Raw genomic sequence first — 24,219 nt, 5'->3', positions numbered from 1 at the left:
TTAATTAGCTGACTAGAGTGTGACACTTTGAGCCTAGAATATTGAACCTTTTCAGAATATTCAAATTTTAAGCTGCATTAATGCAATTCCTTGTAATTTGCATTACTGAAATAAATGAACTTTTGCACGATATTCAAATTTTTCGAGTTTCACCAGTATATTTTAAAAGTTTTCAACCCTTAAAATAGCCGAAAGATTTGTTTGAGTTGCCCATGCTTGCACATCCTTCCATTTTTTTTTTATTGCAAACCAGTATTTGTCATGAAGTTTTAAACGCAAAATTCAAAAATGCATTATTTTCAGCAGATTTGTTTTTAAATTAAATTCAAATTGAAATATGCTCGTTCATATGTATTTAGTCCTGTTCTGTGGAAGCCCAAGGTTACACCGATGAAAGCTACTGTCCTAACAACAATGTGATATATGTAACATGGTCTCAAGCATTTCACTAGACATGCAGTGCAGTCTAGTAGCACCTCTCTGGTTTACCGTATGTACAGTTCTCTACCGCTCTCTACCTATGCTGGGATGAGCTGCTCCTTTTGCCACCAGGTGAGCGGCTCCATGTTGTTTTACTGGTGTACATAATCCTGAAGAAGCTCCTGTCCTCAATAAAGTTCTCAATAAGTGATTTACAACTTTCAGCAGCTGTGTCTGAGTTTTATATGTAAAAACTTCTTTCTTTTCTCTTTCTTTCTTTCTTTTCTCTTTCTTTCTTTCTCTTACAAGTTTGGACCTTGTTTCTATCCATACAAATAAATACAATTTTAATTGGAAAGGGTGGGGGGGAGCTGACTAAGTACTTCTACTGCATTTAAGGAAATGATGGGGTGAAAGTCAGATGATTCAATTCACAAAATCAGGTCATTATTGCCAGTAAATGTAAATGACATACTCCTTGGGCACATCATCTCTCTAGTGTGACATGTTGATCTGATATTGTAGTGCTAAGAATAACCACGGTGTTGTATCAATTGTGACATTTGGACAGCATATTTGGTTTAATATTGATGACCATGAATCTGCAATAGACTTCTGAAAATGTCGTAGGACACTTCATTCATTCATTCATTTTTTGCAACTTGAAATAGAAGTAACATATGCTCTAATAGCCTATGTCCATAGTTTATTTATTTATTTTTTAAACAGATAAGCTGAAGAGAAGGGGTGGCTCACCTAATATTGCAATATGTGAGGTGCTCTGGGTCTGAGCTGACTCACCCAGTCAGAAGGAATGAAATGCAAATGAAAGTAAAGACCGGCACTCAAATATCTGGAAAAAAACTGGATTTTAATGAGTGTTTCTTTCTGTGCAGATTTCTCAAACGCGTTTCAAAGTCTTGAGCTGACTTTGCGTTTTATTCTGTTTTTACTCAGATTTTACCCTAATTTTACCTTATCATAATACCATTTTATATGTATACCATCATACCGTGCGACTTTTAGTTTTCATTTGCACATTGCACCTACCCCCACTTCATTAAAATCCTGCTTTTTTCCATATATTTGAGTGTTGGTCTATACTTTCATTTATTTTTTAAACAGTTGTATTGTGACATTACTTTATATGAAGGCGTGTACAGAAAGGATGAGTGACATCATCTCATTCACTACTTTATTATAACTTCATTAAATCAATATAAAATACTGTGCCCACCACCACATTGGAAACCAGAAACTTTTGAACTCTCAATCATGTTATAGTGTTAGATAGCAGATGTTATGGGCGTACTCCTAGGATCTGTGGGGATCCGACCACAGTGGCTGCAGACAATCGCTACAATTTATTGGCATCAACACGACATGCTACATCATCTTCTGTTTGCTCTGCTCCAATCTTTTCTACCGGCTGCATGGTCAACCATTGATTGCTCTGCTGATCATGGGGGTTACAGATATCAGACCCCCACCGATCACACGACTTTCTAGTGTTGCTGCCTATACATTTTTTCTATCAGCAGCGGTCAGTGTGGTAGGATGACCCGCGAACAGACGTTGGGGACATCTCCAGTGATAAGCCACCACTGTCTACCCCGCACTCTTAAATAGCTACAGGAATAGCATAGCTAAATGTTACATTTTACTCAATGAGGCAACTCTATGAGGCATTGGTTTTATATTGTCATGTCTCCTAAACCTGATCATTCAGAGACTTCTCATAAGATAGTGATACATGAAAAAACACAAGTTGTAGGGTGAGGTGAAGAGCATTTTAAGTTGCCGCTTACTTAGTGGGGCAGATACAATCACATTTATGGTATCTAGCACATATTCTTATTTAGGTGTGTCAGTATAAGTGCATCTTATAAAGGGAAAAGTAAAGCGCTACTGGCATGGGGGGCATCGGTCACAGGCAGTGACGATGACGCCCCTTCAAAGCCAGCAAAAGATGCCACCTGAGGCGAGATTTTAATCTCGCCTCATGGTAAAGCGGGCCTGTGTGTCATTATGATTTGACATAAGGTGCCGATACACCTTCAACAGCTGTCAACCAAATGCTTGTTCAGCCAATAGGAGTGAGGAGAAAGCCACTGCCAGACACCTCAAGTGGGAGAACAGTAGGATGGGGCCCAGCCCTTCTCTTCCCAGAGGTCATCTATCAGGGGAGAGTCAGGAGCTCTTCTTACTCATTAGATGGATGGATGGTCCTACCTTTACTGTGTTCTGTGTCATGTTCTCTACCTACTAATTGTTTATAACACATCTTTTTGTCATGTATATTTTATGGTGACCATCTATAGTTTGTAAATTAGTAAAGAGATCAGAGATATATATTTTTTCTAATTACTACAGAGTTCTGTCTTGGCTTTGATCATAAGTCCCATTAGAAACTGCTGGGCTTGAAAATTATATTCATTTTGGGTTCCTTTGCACCTGTTTAATGATAATTTTGTAACTTTACCATATATCATCACAATCAGACCTTTGAAATCCTCCAATCAGACCTCCAGACCCCCCATATCAGGCCTCCAGACGTCCCATATTAGGCCTCAGATCCCCAATATCAGGCCTCAGACCCCCCCCCCCCATATCAGGCCTCAGAAGACCCCCAATATCAGACCTCAGATCAGACTTAAAAATAATAAATTAACTTACCTTTCCTGCTCCGCCGGTCCTCTACTGGTCCAGCGGTCTCCCGTTCTCTTCTCTTGGCCCGCGCTGTAGTCACCTGACTTCCTGCAGCGTCAGGTCTGTATGTCCTGATGCTCAAGGCAGCCAGGACAAGTGGTTCGGGACCTGAGAAGAACAAGCAGGAGGAGGGGTAAGTACAGTGCTCACAGCACTTCACTCCCCCACCTCCTACAAACATAATGGAAGCGCTCCCTAGTATTCCCTTTATAAGATGAAGTGCATCTTATAAAGGGAAAAGTAAAGCGCTACTGGCAAGGGGGGCATCGGTCACAGGCAGCGACAATGACACCCCTTCAAAGATTTTAATCTCGCCTCATGGCAAAAGCGGGCCTGTGTGTCATTATGATTTGACATAAGGTGCCGATACACCTTCAACAGCTGTCAACCAAATGCTTGTTCGGCCAATTGGAGTGAGGAGAAAGCCACTGCCAGACACCTCAAGTGGGAGAACAGTAGGATGGGGCCCAATCCTTCTCTTTCCAGAGGTCATCTATCAGGGGAGAGTTAGGAGCTCTTCTTACTCATTAGATGGATGGATGGTCCTACCTTTTACTGTGTCCTGTGTCATGTTCTCTACCTACTAATTGTTTTTAACACATCTTTTTGTCATGTATATTTTATGGTGACCATCTATAGTGTGTAAATTAGTAAAGAGATCAGAGATATATATTTTTTTCTAATTACTACAGAGTTCTGTCTTGGCTTTGATCATACAGTCATGTGAAAAAATTAGGACACCCTTTGAAAGCATGTGGTTTTTTGTAACATTTTTAATAAAAGGTTATTTCATCTCCGTTTCAACAATACAGAGAGATTAAAGTAATCCAACTAAACAAAGAAAACTGAAGAAAAGTCTTTTCAAGATCTTCTGTAAATGTCATTCTACAAAAATGCCTATTCTAACTGAGGAAAAAGATAGGACACCCTCACATGTATTCCCTCTTAAATTGGCTCAGATCTCACACAGGTATATCACACCAGGTGCACATAATTAGTAGATCGTTACTCTGCATGTTGAATGAGGCTTGCCCTATTTAAACCTCAGACATTTAGTTTGGTGTGCTCCTGACTGTTGAAGTGAGAGTGAGCACCATGGTGAGAGCAAAAGAGCTGTCAGAGGACTTCAGAAAAAAGATTGTAGCAGCCTATGAGTCTGGGAAGGGATTTAAAAAGATCTCAAAAGATTTTGAAATCAGCCATTCCACTGTCCGGAAGATAGTCTACAAGTGGAGGGCTTTCAAAACAACTGCCAACATGCCCAGGACTGGTCGCCCCAGCAAGTTCACCCCAAGAGCAGACCGCAAGATGCTAAAAGAGGTCTCCAAAAACCCTAAAGTGTCATCTCGAGAACTACAGCAGGCTCTGGCTACTGTTGATGTAGAAGTACATGCCTCTACAATCAGAAAGAGACTGTACAAGTTTAACTTGCATGGGAGGTGTGCAAGGAGGAAACCTTTGCTTTCCAAGAGAAACATCGAGGCCAGACTGACATTTGCCAGAGATAAAGTTGACAAAGACCAGGACTTCTGGAATAATGTTCTTTGGACAGATGAGTCCAAAATTGAATTATTTGGACACAACAGCAGAGGACATGTTTGGCGTAAACCAAACACAGCATTCCAAGAAAAGAACCTCATACCAACTGTGAAGCATGGAGGTGGAAGTGTCATGGTTTGGGGCTGCTTTGCTGCAGCAGGACCTGGTCAGCTCACCATCATAGAATCCACGATGAATTCTACTGTGTATCAGAAGGTGCTTGAAGAACATGTGAGACCATCAGTTAGAAAATTAAAGCTGAAGCGGAACTGGACCATGCAACATGACAATGACCCAAAACATACTAGTAAATCAACCAAAGATTGGCTGAAAAAGAAGAAATGGAGAGTCCTGGAATGGCCAAGTCAAAGTCCAGATTTGAATCCCATTGAGATGCTGTGGGGTGACTTGAAAAGGGCTGTACGTGCAAGAAACCCCTCAAACATCTCACAGCTGAAAAAGTTCTGCATTGAGGAGTGGGGTAAAATTTCCTCAGACCGATGTCGAAGACTGGTAGATGGCTACAAGAACCGTCTCACTGCAGTTATTTCAGCCAAAGGAGGTAACACTCGCTATTAGGGGCAAGGGTGTCCTATCTTTTTCCTCAGTTAGAATAGGCATTTTTGTAGAATGACATTTACAGAAGATCTTGAAAAGACTTTTCTTCAGTTTTCTTTGTTTAGTTGGATTACTTTAATCTCTCTGTATTGTTGAAACGGAGATGAAATAACCTTTTATTAAAAATGTTACAAAAAACCACATGCTTTCAAAGGGTGTCCTAATTTTTTCACATGACTGTAAGTCCCATTAGAAACTGCTGGGCTTGAAAATTATATTCATTTTGGGTTCCTTTACACCTGTTTAATGATAATTTTGTAACTTTACCATATATCATCACAATAATTTGGGGCCGAGATCATATGTGCCACTATACTGAATTAAGGCATCTTTGGCCTCAGCACAGCTGCCTGAGGTGTTTGGCCAGCCTTACCTTCAGTCCTATGTAAAACCACAGGTTAAATTGTGATATCAGGGTGATGTGTGGCAAATAACAAGCTTAGTTTTTTCTACATCAGACAAACTCTGCTGTTCAACATCTGTACCTAAATTCAAATATAATGCCATTGGCATTGAATAAATAGTATTAGTAATTAATTTGGTTAATATTACTTATAGCACTTGGTTAGGTATTGGGTTTTGGTGCTCCAGTAGAGGAGGACTGTTTTGAGAACACCTATGGAAAAAAAGATTTCATGAGACTCATGCAGTGTTCTCCGTAATGAGGTGTGTGGAGCTACCACTACTGCGGTTTACCATAACCAGGCTATTTTTGGTTCCGGTACTACATACAAGCTGCTCTATGTAAAGAACCGTCTACTGATTTTTTTTCCTGAGCCTATTAATACAGCACTTATAATTTTGAGACCTGCCATTTCTCATATTGTCACTTTGAACTTTCATTCCAAATACTCTTGTTTGAATCCAGCTCTGACAAAGCCATAAGACGTCCACACTGAAAGGCGTATTTATTTTTCTTTGTGCAACTGGTTTTATGCCATTCAGTTATAGCTTTGAGTCTTACTCCTTCAGAGGTGTTAAATACATCTTAAATCGTAAAACAAATGTTTGAAACTGTGGGGCTGGATATACAGCAGGCCGGCTTTTAATGGTTCCTTTATATTTATCAGAAATCCAGAATTTATTCACGCCTCCTCATCATTCTGCATGCTTCTAAGTTCTGGTAGAGCTTGAACCCTTTCTTTATGTTTAGCTCATGTAGTTATTTCAGAGATACAGTCGTGATCAAAAGTTTAAGACCACTTAAAAAGTGGCAAAAAATCATATTTAACATGGCTGGATTTTAACAAAGTTCCAAGTAGAGCTTCAATATGCAACAAAAAGAAATGGGAGTGAGACAAAACATTTTTTGAGCATTCAATTTAATGAAAACAACGAATCAACTGAAACAGGCTGTTTTTAAGCTGATAAAAAGTTTAGGACCACACCTCCAAAAAAAAAACTAAACCCCCCTCCAAAACAGAAATCCAACTTCCAAACATGAACTCAGTAATGAGTAGCTCCGCCGTTATTGTTTATCACTTCCAAAATTGGTTTCGGCATGCTTGATGCAAGCGTTTCCATGAGGTGAACATTTCTCCCAGTGGTGAAGACGGCCGCACGAAGGCCATCTACTGTCTGGAACTGTTGTCCATTTTTGTAAACTTCCCTTGCCATCCATCCCCAAAGGTTCTCAATTGGATTTAGATCACGGGAACATACAGGATGGGCCAAAAGAGTGATGTTATTCTCCTGGAAGAAGTCCCTTGTCCTGCGGGCATTGTGTACTACAGTACACAATGCCCGCAGGACAAGGGACTTCTTCCAGGAGAATAACATCACTCTTTTGTAGCGTTGTCCTGTTGAAAAACCCAGTTGTTACCACACAGACGAGGGCCCTCAGTCATGAGGAATGCTCTCTACAACATCTGGACATAGCCAGCGGCCGTTTGACGCCCCTGCATTTCCTTAAGCTCCACTATTCCACTGAAGGAAAAAGCACCCCAGACCATTATGGCGCCCCCGCACTGTGGCGCGTAGAAAACATCTCAGGTGGGATCTGCTTGTCATGCCAGTAACGTTGGAAACCATCAGGACCATCAAGGTAAAAAAAATTCTCATCAGAGAATAAAACTTTCTTTGAATGTCCCATGTTTGGTGCTCTCTTGCAAAGTCCAAATGAGCAGTTCTGTGGCGTTCAAGGAGACGAGGTCTTTGAAGACGTTTTTTGTTTTTGAAGCCCTTCAGTCTCAGATGCTGTCTGATGGTTATGGGGCTGCAGTCAGCACCAGTAAGGGCCTTATTTGGGTTGAGGATCGTCCAGTGTCTTGACGGACAGCCAATTGGATCCTCCGGCTCAGTGCTGATGAAATTATTTTAGGTATTCCACTTGACTTTTTTGTTCCATAACCCCCAGGATCATTTAAGAAATTCCAAATGACTGTCTTACTGCGTCCCACCTCTGCAGCGATGGCGCGCTGTGAGAGACCCTGCTTATGCAGTTCAACAACCCGACCACGTTCAAAAAGGGAGAGTTTTTTCACCTTTGCCATCACAACGTGTGACTACCTGACAGAAAATGACAATGAATACACATCTTTGCACAGATTTGGCCTTTTAAAGGCATGTGGTCCTAAAATTTGGATCAGCTGAAAAACATCCTGTTTCAGTTTAATTGTTATTTTCAATTAATTGAATGCTCAAAAAATGTTTTGTCTCACTCTCATTTCTTCTTGTTGCATGTTGAAGCTCTACTTGGAACCTTGTTAAGATCCAACAATGTAAAATATGTTTTTTTGCCATTTTTCAAGTGGTCTTAAACTTTTGATCAGGACTGTATTTCTTGTTGATTTAGAACATTGTTTACAGGTATTTTTCATCAGGTAGTTTTGGAGACAAAAAATGCAGTCTGCAGTATTATTCGTGCCATCAAGTTTCACCAGAATGCATGTCAAAATGTCTTTTATGGGCAAAAGCTTAGTTAACATTAATATGTTTTCTCCAGATTTGACCCAATCCCTTTTTCTAAAAACTCGACTGGTTCTCTTTTGCTGGTCATCTTTAAATCATGATATTTTAGGAGCCACATGTGTTTATGACCCAAAAAGTTGCATAATGTTTCTGCATGATGGTTGATGATGGTTGTTTTGATGATGGTTGATAAATTGACCCCGTTACTTCTCAGACTTCACGTACAGTGCAGTACAGTACTTCCCTAACTTCATGTATAGTGCACAGTACCTTATAGTGCCTCATCTTCCTGACTCCACCGCAGCACAAACTCATTGGAAGTCTCCTCATGTAATCAACTTCCATTAGCCCACCGTGTTGCACACCAGTGAAGCAAGGTTTGTGTCATTAGTATCTGCTTTCTCAGGTCAGTATACTGAGTAATGCTGAAAGAAAGTGTTCTTTACAGTAAGGGTCCATTCACACGTCCGTTGTTTCTTTCCTGATCTGTTCCGTTTTTTGCGGAACAGATCTGGACCAGATCTGGACCCGTTCATTTTCAATGGGTCCTGAAAAAAAATCAGACATTGTGCTGTCCGATTTTTTTCAGGACCCATTGAAAATGAATGGGTTCAGATCTGGTCCAGATCTGTTCAGCAAAAAACGGAACAGATCAGGAAAGAAACAACGGATGTGTGAATGGACCCTTAGAGTAGTCAAACTTTGGGACACACCTCTCCAAGAGGCAGTATTGGCAGATACTAAGCCAACATTCAAAACATCTAGGAGGAGACCTATTATTGACCGGTCTTTGAAATCTCCTGTGTTGTTGGAGGATGTGCCTAATTTATGACGAAGCGCTGCCCTCATCATAACTTGGTGCATCTTGCGACAGTCCATGCGCCAAAATAAAATCTATGGCAGCTTGGAGCTGCCGTAGATTTCTGTCTTAATTTGAGCCAGAAAAATTCAGTAAATTAAGATAAATATGCCGGGCCCACTGGCCACACCGCTTTCGGGAAAGTGGCGAGGGAGGAGCAGGAATATGCCAATCATGACAAAATTTGAAGCAAGAGGCGTTTAAAAAATCACCAAGACAAATGTTTTGACTTTTTTACACCAGAAAAGTTGCTCAGGGAGATGATAAGTCTCCCCATAGACTTTTATCTTACAATGTATGACACCAAGAATTGATGTTCCAGGAAAATTGTGTTCTGCCTTAAAGGATCAAGAGGGAATTTATTTTTTTCTCCAAGATGCAAAACTTAAGTATGTAATAATGACCTAAAAGGAATGACAATCATTTTGGTCTAGTGAAGTGCATAAACAAACAAGTAACAATAGGCCATTTCCTGTTTCTTCTTCTTGCAGAACATCACACTACATAACTCGGTTGGAGGCATGGCAGGACCTGCATCACACCAGCTATCAAATCCAAGACTGCCAAACCATGACACCAGTGTTGTAATACAACAGGCAATGCCATCTCCCCAGTCCAGCTCAGTCATCACACAAGCACCTTCTACAAATCGCCAGATTGGGTAGGACGACGTGTTTTATGTTCTTTGATAAAAGTTTCCCTTATGGTTTATTAAAATATTAGATGAATGTATCTATGTTTAGATATTTATGCCAAGTATAAAGAATATTTATCACTGCCATGTACTAGGATTGACACTTATCGTCTGGAAAATTTCTACATAATGCTATATGTTTCTTTTTATGGATTGTCCTTGCATTGAACAAGGTTTGTGTTATCTTTTTGGCACATGCTTAAAGATCTTTGACCTTTATTGAATTTCCTTTTACCAAAAAGAGACAAAAGCGCAGAATGAAAAGAATGTTTTGAACCATCAATTTATTGTTTCAATGTCAAAATGTCAACTTTCGAATTGTTTCTAACCATGTGGCTTTTATATGAAGTGGATGTAGTATATTATTTGAATTACGTTGGAATCCTACATGTCATCTTTGTATCCGTTTTTTATTGTGCAGTTTTTTAACTAAAGCTGGAAGAGAATGCAAAAAAGAGGATAAAATTCAAGCTAGAACACACATGCAGTTTTGAAACAAAAGAAAGGAAACATAAGAGAGGGACATTTATCAAGAATGATGTTACCATACACCAGTCTTGATCCCCTCTGCGTCGGTGTGAGATACTCCTAATTTATTAAGAGACAGATGTCTCTTAATAAATTAGCTGCATCTCTGTTAGTCCATACACCAGAAACTGAAGCTAGGACCTGGCATAGACTTCAGCTATAACTTACACCAGCTCCTCATTCTAGCTCCTCATTCTAAGCCCTGTCCCTTTATACTCTATAGGGATATTTATCAATGTCTTTACACCACTATAGTGGTGTAAAAAAAGGCATACATTATGGCGCGTGCCTTACATGCTCTATAATTTGCATTTTTTTTAGAGGTTCTTGCCACTTTTGTAAAGTGGCGAGAACCTCTAAAAGTTCCAAATTATGGAGGAAATATTAGGTGTGCCATAATTTTTATGCTGTAAAGACATCGATAAATTTCCCCCATAGAGTATAAAGGAAAGACTCTTGCATCTCTCCTTTGCATCCACTCCTGTGTTTAGCTCAAAATACCGCCACTCTGCTGTGATTTCTGCCGTAGGTTCTTTATAAGGAATATTATGTAAAAGCATCTAGAAGTTTTTTAGGACTACAAAACAACAAAAATGACCTCACACCATTTGAGTAACCTTAGGCTTCATTCACACTACCGCAAGTGTTGTCCGCACCCGTTCTGCAATTGTGTGGAACGGGTGCGGACCTATTCATTCTCTATGGGGACTGAATGGATGCGGAGAGCGCACTATGTGCTCTCCGCATCCGCCTTTCCAGAGCGCGGCCCCGATCTTCCAGTCCGCAGCTTCGGGAAAAAAAAGAGCATGTCCTATTCTTGTCCGCAATTGCGGACAAGAATAGGCATTTCTATAGGGGTGCCGACTGGGTGTATTGCGGATCCGCAATTCACTTAGGATGTCTGAATGGAGCCTTAGGCTTTATGCACACGGCCGTGCCGTTTTTTGCGGTCCGCAAAATACGGAAGCCATCCGTGTTGATTTCCGCAAATTTGCGGAACGGAACGGGCGCCGGCAATATAAATGCCTATTCTTGTCCGCAAAGCACGGACAAGAATAGGACATGTCATATTTTTTTAACGGGGCCGCGGAATGGAGCCACGGATGCAGACAGCACACGGAGTGCTGTCCGCATCTTTTGCGGCCCCACTGAAGTGAATGGGTCTGCATCCAAAACGGCGGCTCGGATGCAGACCCAAACAACGGTCGTGTGCATGAGGCCTTAGAGTGCATTTAGTGTAAGGCTAGTTGCACACTAGCATTTACCGATCGGGAACAGCCTGCTGGATCCCGCATTGCTAGACGCTGCCGGAATGCCGTCCGGCCCCATTAGTTGTAATGAGGTGTGGTGGTGATCCGCCCAAATTTTGGCAAATATGCCGAGAAACGGCCAGACAAATACAGCTACCTCATTTGCATATTAAGAAAAATTATTATAAAATAAAAACAGCATTTTGATCAGGTGAACCACAGCTATGTGTCTGTACAAACAGATGGCTAGGGATGTGGCTGATGACAGATTCCCTTTAGGGCAGTAAGTCCAAAATATAGAATAAAAAAATAATATACTGAATGCCAACTTGTTGTAACATGAGTTTGAAAAGCAAAATAATTTGGACCCAATATCTAGTTGGCACTGGAAACCAGTCTCTGCTTCCAAGTATGTCCATGCCAAGTAGAAAGAGACTACACAGAAATGGGTTTATAATAGATGCTGCTGGTGGTCCCTGAAGGAAGATACTATGGAAAAAATAAATATTAAATTGACAAATACCATGGACAAAGATGGTATGACAGGCTCTGCTGATGGTCCCTGAAAGAAGAAGGTCATGTCAATTCAAAGAGGTTTTAATACAGGTATAGCATGTTTCAGCCCTGTACATGAAGATGTTTCTTGAAACGTTGTTCTTTCAGGACCTTCGGCAGACCCTGTCATTTTCTCCATTCTATCTGTCTCCTTGATATCTACTTTAATCACATTGCCTGTTATTTGGGACCCACTTATTGGTCATATCATCAACAGGAACTAGTATATTTTTCTGATATAATCCAAAACAGTGGAAAACCAGTCAATGTTCTTTCTTTTGAGAGCTTCAGACAAAGTTGTTTACCGCTGACCCTTGTAGGCTTTAAAGGTTTTTTTCTGGTTTGCATCAACACCCTTTAAAACAGGGATGCTCAACCTGTGGCCCTCCAGCCGTTGCAAAACTACAACTCACAGCATGCTCTAATAGCTGTAGGCTATTAATGCATGCTGGGAGTTGTAGTTTTGCAAGAGCTAGAGGGCCGCAGGTTGGGCATCCCTGCTTTAAAATGATCATTTATAAAGGTAGCTGTAACTTCTATCTCCCGTTCCAGGCTGTGGTCACATTACCATGTCCATGCAGCTTTTTCTTATTTCCTGGGATATGTCCATGGACGTGCCAAAGCAGCAACAGGGGCAGTGATAGAGTCTATGTAACTAGCTGGGGGAGGGGAGAAGCTATAAACTAGATGGGCATTGTAAGGGGTGGTGCTGGAACTGTGGTAGTGAAAAAAGAAGTGCATCATGGGTTTGGTTGGATACAGGAAGTGCCACCTACAGGGTGAAAACAAACCAGAATGATTTGCGTACATGGGGGAAAAGGGGTTAGGAGAGTCCTAATGGGGAAGATGTACATGAGGTAAGCAATTACATGAACATATCTCTAGTAATCCTGGAAAACCCCTTTAATGCTAGTACCACCAGAGGAGCCTCAGGTCTTTTGGTAGGCCAGGTTAGCACTGGGCCTACTAGGCCACCAATGTTTTTCTATGTGATTACTGTATATTAAATGACATTTATAGAAATATATTAGAATATAATTTACAATTGTAGACAGATTTTATACAGTTCATCTTTAAACATCTGATATATTATTTCCACATGAGGATACAGGTATACGGGGGAGAGGGTACTGATGGGTATCAAAGTGTTTCTTGATAGCATCTGAACATATGATGTCAAATTTCCTTTATTTTCCCTCACCCTGTCTGAGCTGTTACAAACAGGATTATGAATCTGTGAGACTTATGAGTTTTCCTATTTGCCATAGGAGGATAAGCAAAAATAAAAAATGTGAGCCTTTTGAAAATGTATGCCTCGAACAGTTGTAACATGAGCATGAAAGGCAAAAGAACTTGGACGGACTCGCTTTCATTTCCATTCCCTCCCAAAACACATTAAAACCAAAACATTTGGGAATAAGTAGTATACTAATTTCAAATGTGAATTTCTTAGTGGTCTCCAGAGAATGGATCTTTTAACATACATTTCATATTAAGGATTGCACATTACGCTTTGTATAGCGCTATATTGTAGTAATATTCTGATTTTATCACGGCCTCAAATATTTAAGTGTCAAAGTATGGCCAAGCCACCTGCAAATGTTTGAGATGGCTTATTTCCAATCCAAACAGCCAACAGTAATGAAAGTCTTCTTTCAGGCTACGCGCTGAGCTCTGCTCCAGCAGGAGGCTGGGATCCACCTGTGCCCACGCAGAGCTCCATTCGTTGGGGAGTGGTGAAGTGTTCACAGATGGGGCTCTCCTGGGAATATCTTCGTCTTTCTCCTCCACTTTCCTTTTAATGTTATCCACATTTGTCTTCCTGTCCACTCACGCACATTCACTATTCAAGCATCTTTTCATTGATGCTTTGCCTTAGTAACCATAGACTGTATTAAATCAAAGGATCCTGGAAAATACCATAATATTAAGGGAAATTATGGGTAGGATTAGCTGGAAGCAACGCCTCTCTAAAATAAAACCTTGGGGCATTATAAAGCCACATACAGAGAGTAAAAAAAAAAGTTAAACTTCAGCCTGAAAGCTATGAAAAAGTCATTGCTTAGTTTAATAAGGTGTTTTCTTGTCAAAATGTGAAAAGCCTACAACTAAATCAAATCTAAAACAAATGGAAGCAAAGTCACACTCTGCAAAATACAAGACTGGAATGATTAGCATGGTGCACAATCTTTTTTTTGCCTTTTTTTTATATTTATATATATGATTTTTGAGTATTTTTTCTCTTAGTTACATAGTTGTTAAGGATGGAAAAAGACAAAAGCCCATTAAGTCTGTGCTTAATAAAAATTATATAGTAATAAAACTGTCTTTGTTGTCCAACTCCATAGCAACTAATCACAGCACAGCTTTAATTTTTCCAGAGCATTTTAATAAATGAAAGCTGTGCTGTGATTGGTTTTTGCTGCCTATAGCAACCATTCTTCTTAGGGTCCATTCAGACGTCCGTTTAATGGGTTCGTATCTGTTCCGCAATTATGCTGAACAGGTGCGGACCCATTCATTTTCAGTAGGGCCAGAAAAGATGAGAACAGGACACAGTGTACTGTCCGCATCCGCATTTCCAGTCCGCGGCCCCAAACCTCTGGTCCGCGGCTCCGGAAAAAAATAGAACATGTCCTATTCTTGTCCGCAGCTGCGGACAAGAATAGGAATTATCTGTTAAGTGCCAGCAATGTGCGGCGTCAGTGTTTTGCGGTCCGCAATTTGCGGACTGCAAAACACTATGGACCCTTATAGACAGTTCTCATAAATCTGCCACTGTGTGTTAGTTACCTTGGGCTGCTTACTTTTAGGGCAAAACCAGAAATGGGTTTATGTAAAAAAAAATATATATTTCTTTCTGTATCAGAAATAATTAATTCTGATCTATTTGAAGGGGGTTTGCATTTATGAGTGTTATTGTTGTGATTTACTATTATATAACTATATGTTTGACTACTTTTAGATTCATTTAATGTGCAAAAGTTATGTCTTATTTGCAATTCCATTTCTTTTATTGTGTCACGTATAGTTTTCTCTAAATTAGAGCATTATCTTTAGTGTGTTTTTCTAAATAGGTTGCATAATATAATGTTCTCTAGTTCATTGGGATCACTTAAAAAGCAATCATCCTTTCTTTTTCTTTTTGTTAGTTTTTTTTTCTCAGTTGATCCAATATTCTGTGCTGATTAAATTTTAAATATATTTTTATATTGGTTAGAGTTCTGATATTCTGGTACTGGGCTTTCCCTGCATAGCCATAGAGCTAAATGATAACATTCTGGCCACCTATAGCTATTATGAGAAGTAGTTTAGAAGTGGAATGCATATTTTACATCGTAAAAAGGCCACTTTCATGGTAAAAAGGACACTTTTAGTGCCTCTAAAATCTTAAAACCTTTATAAAGACTTAAAGGCTTTGGACACTTTGGGGCAAATTTTAATGATTGTGTTTTACTTATTTTGGGCTAAAAGTCATTTTTTCATTTTGCCTTTATTAAAAATGTTTAGCCATTTCAGAGAAATGTGGGTTAAAATTAGCTGTCACTTTCTGTTTTCCATTAATCCTATCAAAGGCTCATGTGGAACTCTTATCTCTGATCTCCTGACCTCAATTCTTATCAAACTGATAAGAATATCGCTTAAAGTACTTTTACACGAGCCAATTATCGTGTAAACTGCACAATTATCAAGCAGTGTAAAACCAATAAATGATAGAGCGACAATCGGTAGATTTCTTGTTGGTTCAATTGTTTGTGTGGGCACAAAAAGTATCGTTGGATGTTAACGATTTCATACGTATAAACAGGAATCGTTCGCTGCATGCACGATTACAGAATATTTATTTGTCCACAACATTATGCAACACAATGCAACAGTCTGGTTTATGAACAGTGGACTATGCAATCGAAATTATGACTTTGTGAATGATAATTGGCGCAACCAAAGGATCATTGTTGAAACGTTCACTACATCAAGAAATGACTTGTTCGTAACTCAATCATACCGATAATTTCTCATGTAACGGTACCTTTAAAGGGGTTGTCCAAGTAATTTTTTTGCTCTTTGTGTGTTTCTAACTAAGCAAATGTAACGGATTTTCAATTCACTTACTTCAAAGACAGTGGCCCTGTTCTCCGAGATAGCTGATCGTCATATGTCCTGTGATGTCAGCTTTTCTCCCTGCTCTGATGACATCCCGTGCACTAAACTAAGGGAGAAGGTCTGCCTCTGTGCACAGAGCATCATTATGAAGGCTGTGCTGGATGGAGTGATAAGCCATGCCCCCTGCACTGCCCAATCTGCTGTCTGTGCTGTCTACCCTGTGTCCCCCCCCCCCTCCACTGGATTCTTCTACCATCAGCAGTACAGACTTAGGGCTGGAGGCTCTGCCTCAGGTACTGAGCAGGTGCAGAGTTTCCTCTTCTCCAGGCACTGAAGAGATAAATACTGTGCACAGGATCTTCCCTCCATCCTCACCCTGCAGACACAGAGCTGGAAAAGACTAGAGGAGTTCTCTCCTCTGTACTCTTCTGCTGGCTGTGAAGAAGTGTCTGTAGAGCACTGCGCAAGAACAGGTAGGAGGGAAGATCCTGTGTGTATCAGCAATGTTATTGTACTGTACAGCCGTGGCTTTTAGTCACACACGGACAACACCAGTATCCCAGCAGTCAGACTGCAGGTAGAACAGCAATTTTATTCACCCCCTTTGCAGAGCAGGGGAAGGGGAAAGGCATTTTGAGGAAAACCTAAGATATTGTTGTTACATGACCCCACAGTTCTGCAACTGCATGTTAACAAAGGGCCAGAACAGAACTAGGGAAATGAGTAAATATAATTATTATTTTTTTGCCTAATACTTGCTTAGCCTGTATATATTGCTGACCATCAGATTTACAGTGCTTTATATACTGTGCTTTATAGTGCTTTTTTTTTTATACAACTCAAAAACTCCTTTTAATAAATGTTTATGAGGCCAAGGAGATCAGAGATAAGAGCTACACATAATCCGTGTATCTCAGAAGCAGCTGATCATTTTTAACGAAAAATCTATTTTTAGCTCTAAATGAATAAAATGTAAAAATGAAAAATGCCCCCGAAGGTATGCATAGTTTTTAAAGAGGATATTTGGGAATGAGATATTATTGGTATATCCTCAGGAGGGGCACTAACTCCCAGAACTCCCACTGATCTGCTTTCAGAAGGGGGTGAAGCACTTGGGCAAGTGGTACAACCTCATTCTCAGCCTGTGATGTCACGTTCTTTGGTCACATGGACTTTCTCCAGCTCAGTCCTATTCAAATCAAATGGATTGAATTGCAATACCAAACACAGCCGCCATCTATTGTATGAAACTGTGCTTGGTACAATCTGAATAGGCAGCACAGTTTCCGAGTGCTGTGGCCCCTTTAAACAGCTGATCGGGGGCAGTGCCAGGGTTTGGACCCTCACCCATCAGATATTGATGATCTTTCCTGAGACTAGCTCATCAATATTAACTTCCTGGGAAACCCCTTTAAATATGTTCTACCATTTTGTGTCTGGAGATCCTATAGAGACCTATGTCCCATCATGGTTAAAGACTATAAACAAACCTTAAGTCATCCACTTAGTGCACAAGTAAAGTGCCACGTACTATGCCACATATGAAAATAGGTAAATATAGCAGCTTTCCTCCCTTCATTGATCTTTCTTGGCTAGTGACAAACACTAAAATGGATCGCTTAGCTGCCAGATGTGCTAGAAACTTCCTGCTTCTTGAGTAGAGTAACAGATTCTCTTTAATATGTTAATCACACATAGAATCTTTTATTTCCCAGGAAACCTTGCCTGAAAGTCTCAGTGACTGGACTTGTTGTTTCGTCGCAGTATGAAGCATTTTAATGGTAATTCCTGTAGATTTCACCTTTGCAGCGCAAGTCTAATAATGTGATAGGGATTCACTGCATCCCATTGTGTATGATGTGCTAAACCCTCCACCCCTCCTCATGGAAGGCAACTAAAAACTGTAGTCTTAAAATGTAAATTTACTAATATTAATAAATCGGAGAGAAATAGACGCAGATCGTAACCCCCAAACAGACAGACACTGAATAAAACTAATATACATAGTAATTACATAAAAAGGCCTGTTGAGCCACATTTCAGAAAGGAGTATAAATCCCCTCATTATATTCTAAGCCGCTGCTGTCTAGTCGGTGCAGCCAATTTATGTCTACACGTTTGTATTAGTAGAACATTTTTTTACACTTTCTTCGCTGGCTCGTGAGGTCTGCAGAGAGGAAAAACAGATGGGACTTCATTGATTTTATGAGAGGTTCGATCTGGAGTCAGTCATTTCTGTTGATTGAAATCTGTCTTTCGTATTAGAGGTTGTTGTTTTTTTAATACTTGTGTATCATCAGTGAAAAGCATGTCGATTCATCCTTCTACTGTCAAGATCGTTTAGGGACGGAACTTTCTTGAACGGAACAGTATATTTTATGATTGTTATTATTGTAGATAGTATACTATTAGTATGATTAGTGTTATTCATCATTGCAGTATCAACAATAATAGTATCCTTGGATATGCCATATTCTGCTTATTCACGTAAGTATTCACATTGTAAAGATCTACTTCTACTTAGATCTTTACAATGTGAGGGTAGCTAGCTCAGAGCTGAGTCTCATGCATAGTGTTTCTATGCCGTCTGTAAAGCTACAGCACAATCCAAAGGGGTTTATATACTGTAGGTGGGAGCAAAGCAGGAAAGATAGGATCATTGTTTTCCTGATAAATACAGGTCCTAGTAGTAAGGGTATGTTCATGTAATAGATTTTAAAAATCTGCCTACAAAATTCAGAGCAGAATCCACACATGGTTTTTTCCAGCAAGTTTTTTTGCTTGTTTTTTTAAATGTTTTTTTTTATGCTTTTTTTCCTTACCCAACGAGTGTTTACTTCAATGCAAAACTGCATTTTCAGCTCATGTTTTATGGCGTGGATCTATGTGAAAAACTGCACCAAAAAAACGCATGGACACATACGGAACTGTTTTTTGATGCTTCTCATTGATTTCAATGGGAGATTTAGTGCAGATAGAGCATGTTGCCTCTTTTCTCCACATGGAAAAAAGAACAAGTGCTGCTTCTTATTGAAATGAATGGGAGGCTGTTTTGAAGTGGAAATGCTGCAAAATCAGCGCCAAAACGAAATGAAGGGGGTAATTTACAAACAGATATAAGCCACTTTTGTGGCGTATATATATCTGATGCATATTCAGTCGCATGCCATGTTGCAGCAGAATTTGCGACTTCTTCCCCGCTTGCGCAAGGTCTAAAAAAGGGCACTTGGCGTGGGCAGGGAAGGGGGTGGGGGAAGATGGTCCGTCTCATTCATCATTTTCTACGCCTGTTGTAGGTGTAGATAATGCTCTGGGGGCTCCAAGATGGCGCTCGGTCCGGATGTCTAGAAGCTCAAGTTCTTGCGAATCTCGCAAGTCTGTAGTTGGAATAGGCCTTAAAGCGCCTCTTCATTGTGCGTGCCCTAAATATCAGCACCCCCATCTCTACTTATTGGACCCTTGTCAGCAGGTCTCGGGGAGAAAAGGGGGTATTGGGGTTATATAGGTATTCCAGGAAGAAAGGGTTAAAAAATAAATAAACATTACCAACCTAACTAATCATCCAGTGCTGCTGTTCCCACCCTACTCCAGTCCCTACTGCTCTCCATTTCCTGTGTGTCTAGCCACATCCAGGAAGTAGAGAGCTGCGTGGGAACAGTAAGGTGAATATTGGTAATTCTTATTTTTAACCCTTTTTGTTTAATTATATATATATATTATTGCCATAAAAAAGGCCTTTAAATCCTGTTTTTGGTGTTGTAATTCATTTTAATAAATATATTTAAGTTAAAGTAGTCCACTAATATTTTAGTAACTGCTCAGTAGACTAGCTCAATCATTCATGTGTGAAACGCTATAGTAGATAAACATGCATCTCATACGTTCTGAAGATCATGACATTTATTTGAAACGTGATATTATAGTTTTAATTTACAACAATTTGTTGCTTTTGCCTTGTTTTACATCTTTATTTAGTCATCGAGTATATGCCTTGTAATTAAGTGAGCTTTTTACAGGTTTCGAAGAGGCAAAGCTTACATTTTGTTATTGCATCAAACCATCAAATGCCATTTTCATGTGAGCATTAACAGCAGATACGGGGCATGGTGCAGGTCAGCAGCAAGATTATGCTTTTTAAATACCATGGAGATGTGAACGCTTTTCCTAAATGTTCTGAATAAGGCACAATTGTGCAGCCATATTGGCGCGGGTAGTTCTTGAATTGTTACAATTCTTCAAGTATGTTATTTTTTACGCTTGACTAATAAAACATCTGTATAACCACTGAATTAGTGACTGGCCTTTTAAATCATAGGCTCAGCTTTAACTTAACATCAGGTTACAGTTAATCTTTATACAAAAATTGCAAAAAATAGTCTATTCAAAGCCTATTTTTCTACGCTGCCAGCTGTCTGCTGTCCATTCTATTGAGATTTCTAAAGGAACACTCAGAAGGGTATTGCGCCAACTTTATTTGTTGGAGGGACCCAGCTCCTATATCTCCACTGATACATGGTGCACAAATAGTTTGGTAATGTACTGTAGTCTTCATACCAAGAGTAGCTTCTTGTCGAATTGCACATACACTTTGGCAGTATCAGGCAGGCCAGATACATTTTTTTAAAATTAGGGTGTCTCTCTGTCCTTCACCCTTTTCCTAGTCTCTTGATAACACAGAAGTGCTCTGGAGGAGGAGGTTTGCCTTACTGGCCCCAGTCATCAATATATACTGCCTGTTGAACCCCCTTTAAGAGTTTTGGCAGGCAGGGTGTGGATGAAGTGGCTTGCGGATGGTGCAGGAGTCAGTGACCAGGCCAGTTGATATAAATAAATAAGTCTCTCTTTACTATAGTGCAGAATAGGAGTAGTAGTATATCCAAAAGTATCAAGGCACAATAAATCACAGTGCAATTCTTCCCCAATAGCAGTGTATGAATAGAAGCAGTGATGGGGGTTGTAGTACTCTTTCTCTCTCTCCAATTAGATTCCACCTTTCATTTTGGACAGCTCCAAAAGGAGGAATCTGACTGGTTGCTATAGGCAACTAAGCCAGTTCTAATTTACACCAGTTTGATAAACGATCCCCATCGTCCATAATCATATCCTCTGAAGCTGCTACTAAAGACTATGGGGGGCATTTATTATGGTATTTATGCCACTATTGTGGTGTAAAAATGTTGAACATTTTGGTGCATGCAATATTTTCCCCCCTTTTCACCACTTTCGGAAGTGGCGAGAAAAGGGGGCATTGTGATGGTGGGACCAGCAGATCCACCACATTTATCAGAATTTATGCCAGTTTTTTGGTGTGAATTAAGACAGAAATCGACGGCAGCTATTACCTGTCGAACAGCCAGTGGGAGGATGCACCAAATCTATGAGAAGCCTGCACCTCTGAATAGATTTGGTGCATCCGCCGGCTGTGCAGGGGAAGTCAAGACCGGCATTGAAAATGCCAGTCTTGATAAATGTCCCCCTATGTGTTTCATCCGAAATGCATGTCTTCCTGAAGATATGCACTTTTTGCTTTATATGAACGTGAAATAAATAGATGTTTTTTATTGAAGATGTTCTGGAGAACTAATTTATTGCTACATTATCAAGAAGTATGATTTAGATATGTAAAAGTGCTCTTATTATACATTGCTTGAAGGCAATACAGTATGTCACAAAAGTAAGTACACCCCTCACATTTTTGTAAATATTTTATTATATCTTTTCATGGGACAACACTGAAGATCTGACGCTTTGATACAATGTAAAGTAGTCAGTGTACGGCTTCTATAACAGTGTAAGTTTGGTGTGCCCTCAAAGTAACTCAGCACACAGCCATTAATGTCTAAACCGCTGGCAGCAAAAGTGAATACACCCCTAAGTGAAAATGGCTAAATTGTGCCCAATTAACCATTTTCCCTCCTCTGTGTCATGTGACTCGTTTATGTTACAAGGTCTCAGGTGTGAATGCAGAGAAGCTGTGTGAAATTTTGTGTTATCGCTCTGAGACACTCTCTCATACTGGTGACTGGAAGTTCAACATGGCACCTCATGACAAAGAAGTCTCTGAGGACCTGAAAAAAAGAATTATTGCTCTACATAAAGATAGCCTAGCCTATAAGAACATTGCCAACACCCTGAAACTGAGACGCAGCATGGTGGCCAAGACCATACAGCGGTTTAACAAGACAGGTTCCACTCATAACAAGCCTCACTATGGCCAACTAAAGAAGGCAACCAAGTAAATAGTACAAAGACACGTGTGTCTTGCCTACAGTCATTCATGGTGGTGGGAATGTCATGGCTCGGGACTGCCGACTGTGCGAGCTATAATTCTTTGAGGGAACCATCAATGCCAACATGTACTGTGACATACTGAAGCAGAGCATGATCCAATCCCTTTAGAAACTGGGGTGCAGGGCAGTATTCCAACATGATAATGATGCCAAATACACCTCCACTGCATTGCTAAAGAAACTGAGGGTAAAAGTGCTGGACTGGCTAATCATGTCTCCAGACCTAAACCCTTCTGAGCATCTGTGGGGCCTCCTCAAATGGAAGGTGGAGGAGTGCAAGGTCTCCGACATCCACAAGCTCCATGATGTCATCATGGAGGAGTGGAAGAGTATTCCAGTGACAACCTGCGAAGCTCTAGTGAACTCCATGCTCACGAGAGTTAAGGCAGTGCTGGAAAATAATGGTGGCCATACAAAACATTGACACTTTGGGCACAATTTGGCCATTTTCACTAAGGGGTGTACTAACTTTTGTTGCCAGCGGTTTAGACATTAATGGCTGTGTGTTGAGGTATTTTGAGGGCACACCAATCTGTACACTGATTACTTTACATACATAGAGTCATATCTTCAGTGTTGTCCCATGAAAAGATGTTATAAAATATTTACAAAAATCTGAAGGGTGTACTCACTTTTGTGAGATACTGTATATCCCTATGTAATATTATAAAATGGAATGTTATTAGGACTTTCACCCAGTCCTTTACGTTATTCCCACTTACAAGCTATACACAGTAATGCCATATGTACATAGGACACTGAGCATAGGTTTGTGTATCCTGTTTAGATATACATTATATGTGCGCCTTACAAGAACATAATCCACTTAATTTTTTGTCATTTGAAAAGTAGAACCTCAAAACCTTTCCACATCCTGTTCACGGAAACATAAGATACATTAAATGTCTATCAATGGTCGTCTGCGGCTACCTAAAGAGAGATCATTAGAGCTCATTTTATCAGTATGAATAGTTAATGAATTCACACTGTGGCCTTTTATTGTTTGGGTTGCTAAATACACCAGTTTAGTCTGGTCTTGGAATTTGTAACTGGTTCATTTTAACCATTTCGAAACATAAATTGGTACATTGTTACATCTTTATGCCACAACCATAATTTTTTATACATTGCTACAATGATTTAATGGTAGACATTTATGTGTTAATTAAATGCTTTGAGTAGTTCAATAGAAATACAGTATCACATAAGCTTCATAGGCAGATTTCCCTACAACAATCCCCCCCCCATTTAACCAATTCTATATATTTTTTATATCTGGTTCATGCACATGTTGCTAATTTACTTAAAGGTGTCCAGGATCTTTATATTGATGGCCTACCCTCAGGATAGACCATCAATATCTGATTGGTGGTGTTCTGGAACCCTGCACTCCCACCAATCCAATTCTGAAGTAGCTTGAAGTCAACACTAAATCTACACAGCTCTGTCCATTGGGTAGACAATGGAGCTGGTTACAACAGCCATTTGCTTCATTTAAAGTATATATAGTGATATGATAAATAAAATAAAAAACACCCAAAATTCTAAAAATATATATTTGTAGCTTAAAATTTTGATTTAAGCAATAAATAATTTTCTGATGCTGTTCTTTTAACGTTCCTCCTACTTGCTCTGTAGAAATTACTTGTAAACGTGTTTAGACTGTATGTGATGTGTTATGTGTGTTGTTACAGTACATTGTACACCCCAACAAGTTTGCACGGTTGGCAGATGAGTGGGATG

The 24,219-nt window shown here is 39.9% G+C and overlaps 1 protein-coding gene across 2 annotated transcripts in view; it reads left to right on the top strand.

Annotated features, from left to right (window-relative positions):
• The window catches only part of CREB5 (cAMP responsive element binding protein 5), a 506,504-nt gene that overhangs the window by 160,899 nt on the left and 321,386 nt on the right, over positions 1 to 24,219 (top strand). For both annotated transcript variants that reach the window (XM_044293077.1, XM_044293078.1), the window contains exon 5: positions 9,547 to 9,716. In XM_044293077.1, the coding sequence (XP_044149012.1) occupies positions 9,547 to 9,716 (170 nt within the window). The remainder of the gene's footprint in view (positions 1 to 9,546; positions 9,717 to 24,219) is intronic.

This window comes from Bufo gargarizans, chromosome 5, assembly GCF_014858855.1.
Source record: "Bufo gargarizans isolate SCDJY-AF-19 chromosome 5, ASM1485885v1, whole genome shotgun sequence".
NCBI classification, from domain to species: domain Eukaryota; kingdom Metazoa; phylum Chordata; class Amphibia; order Anura; family Bufonidae; genus Bufo; species Bufo gargarizans.
Note: the sequence above shows the minus strand (reverse complement) of the source record. Positions and strands in the feature narration are given on the sequence as shown.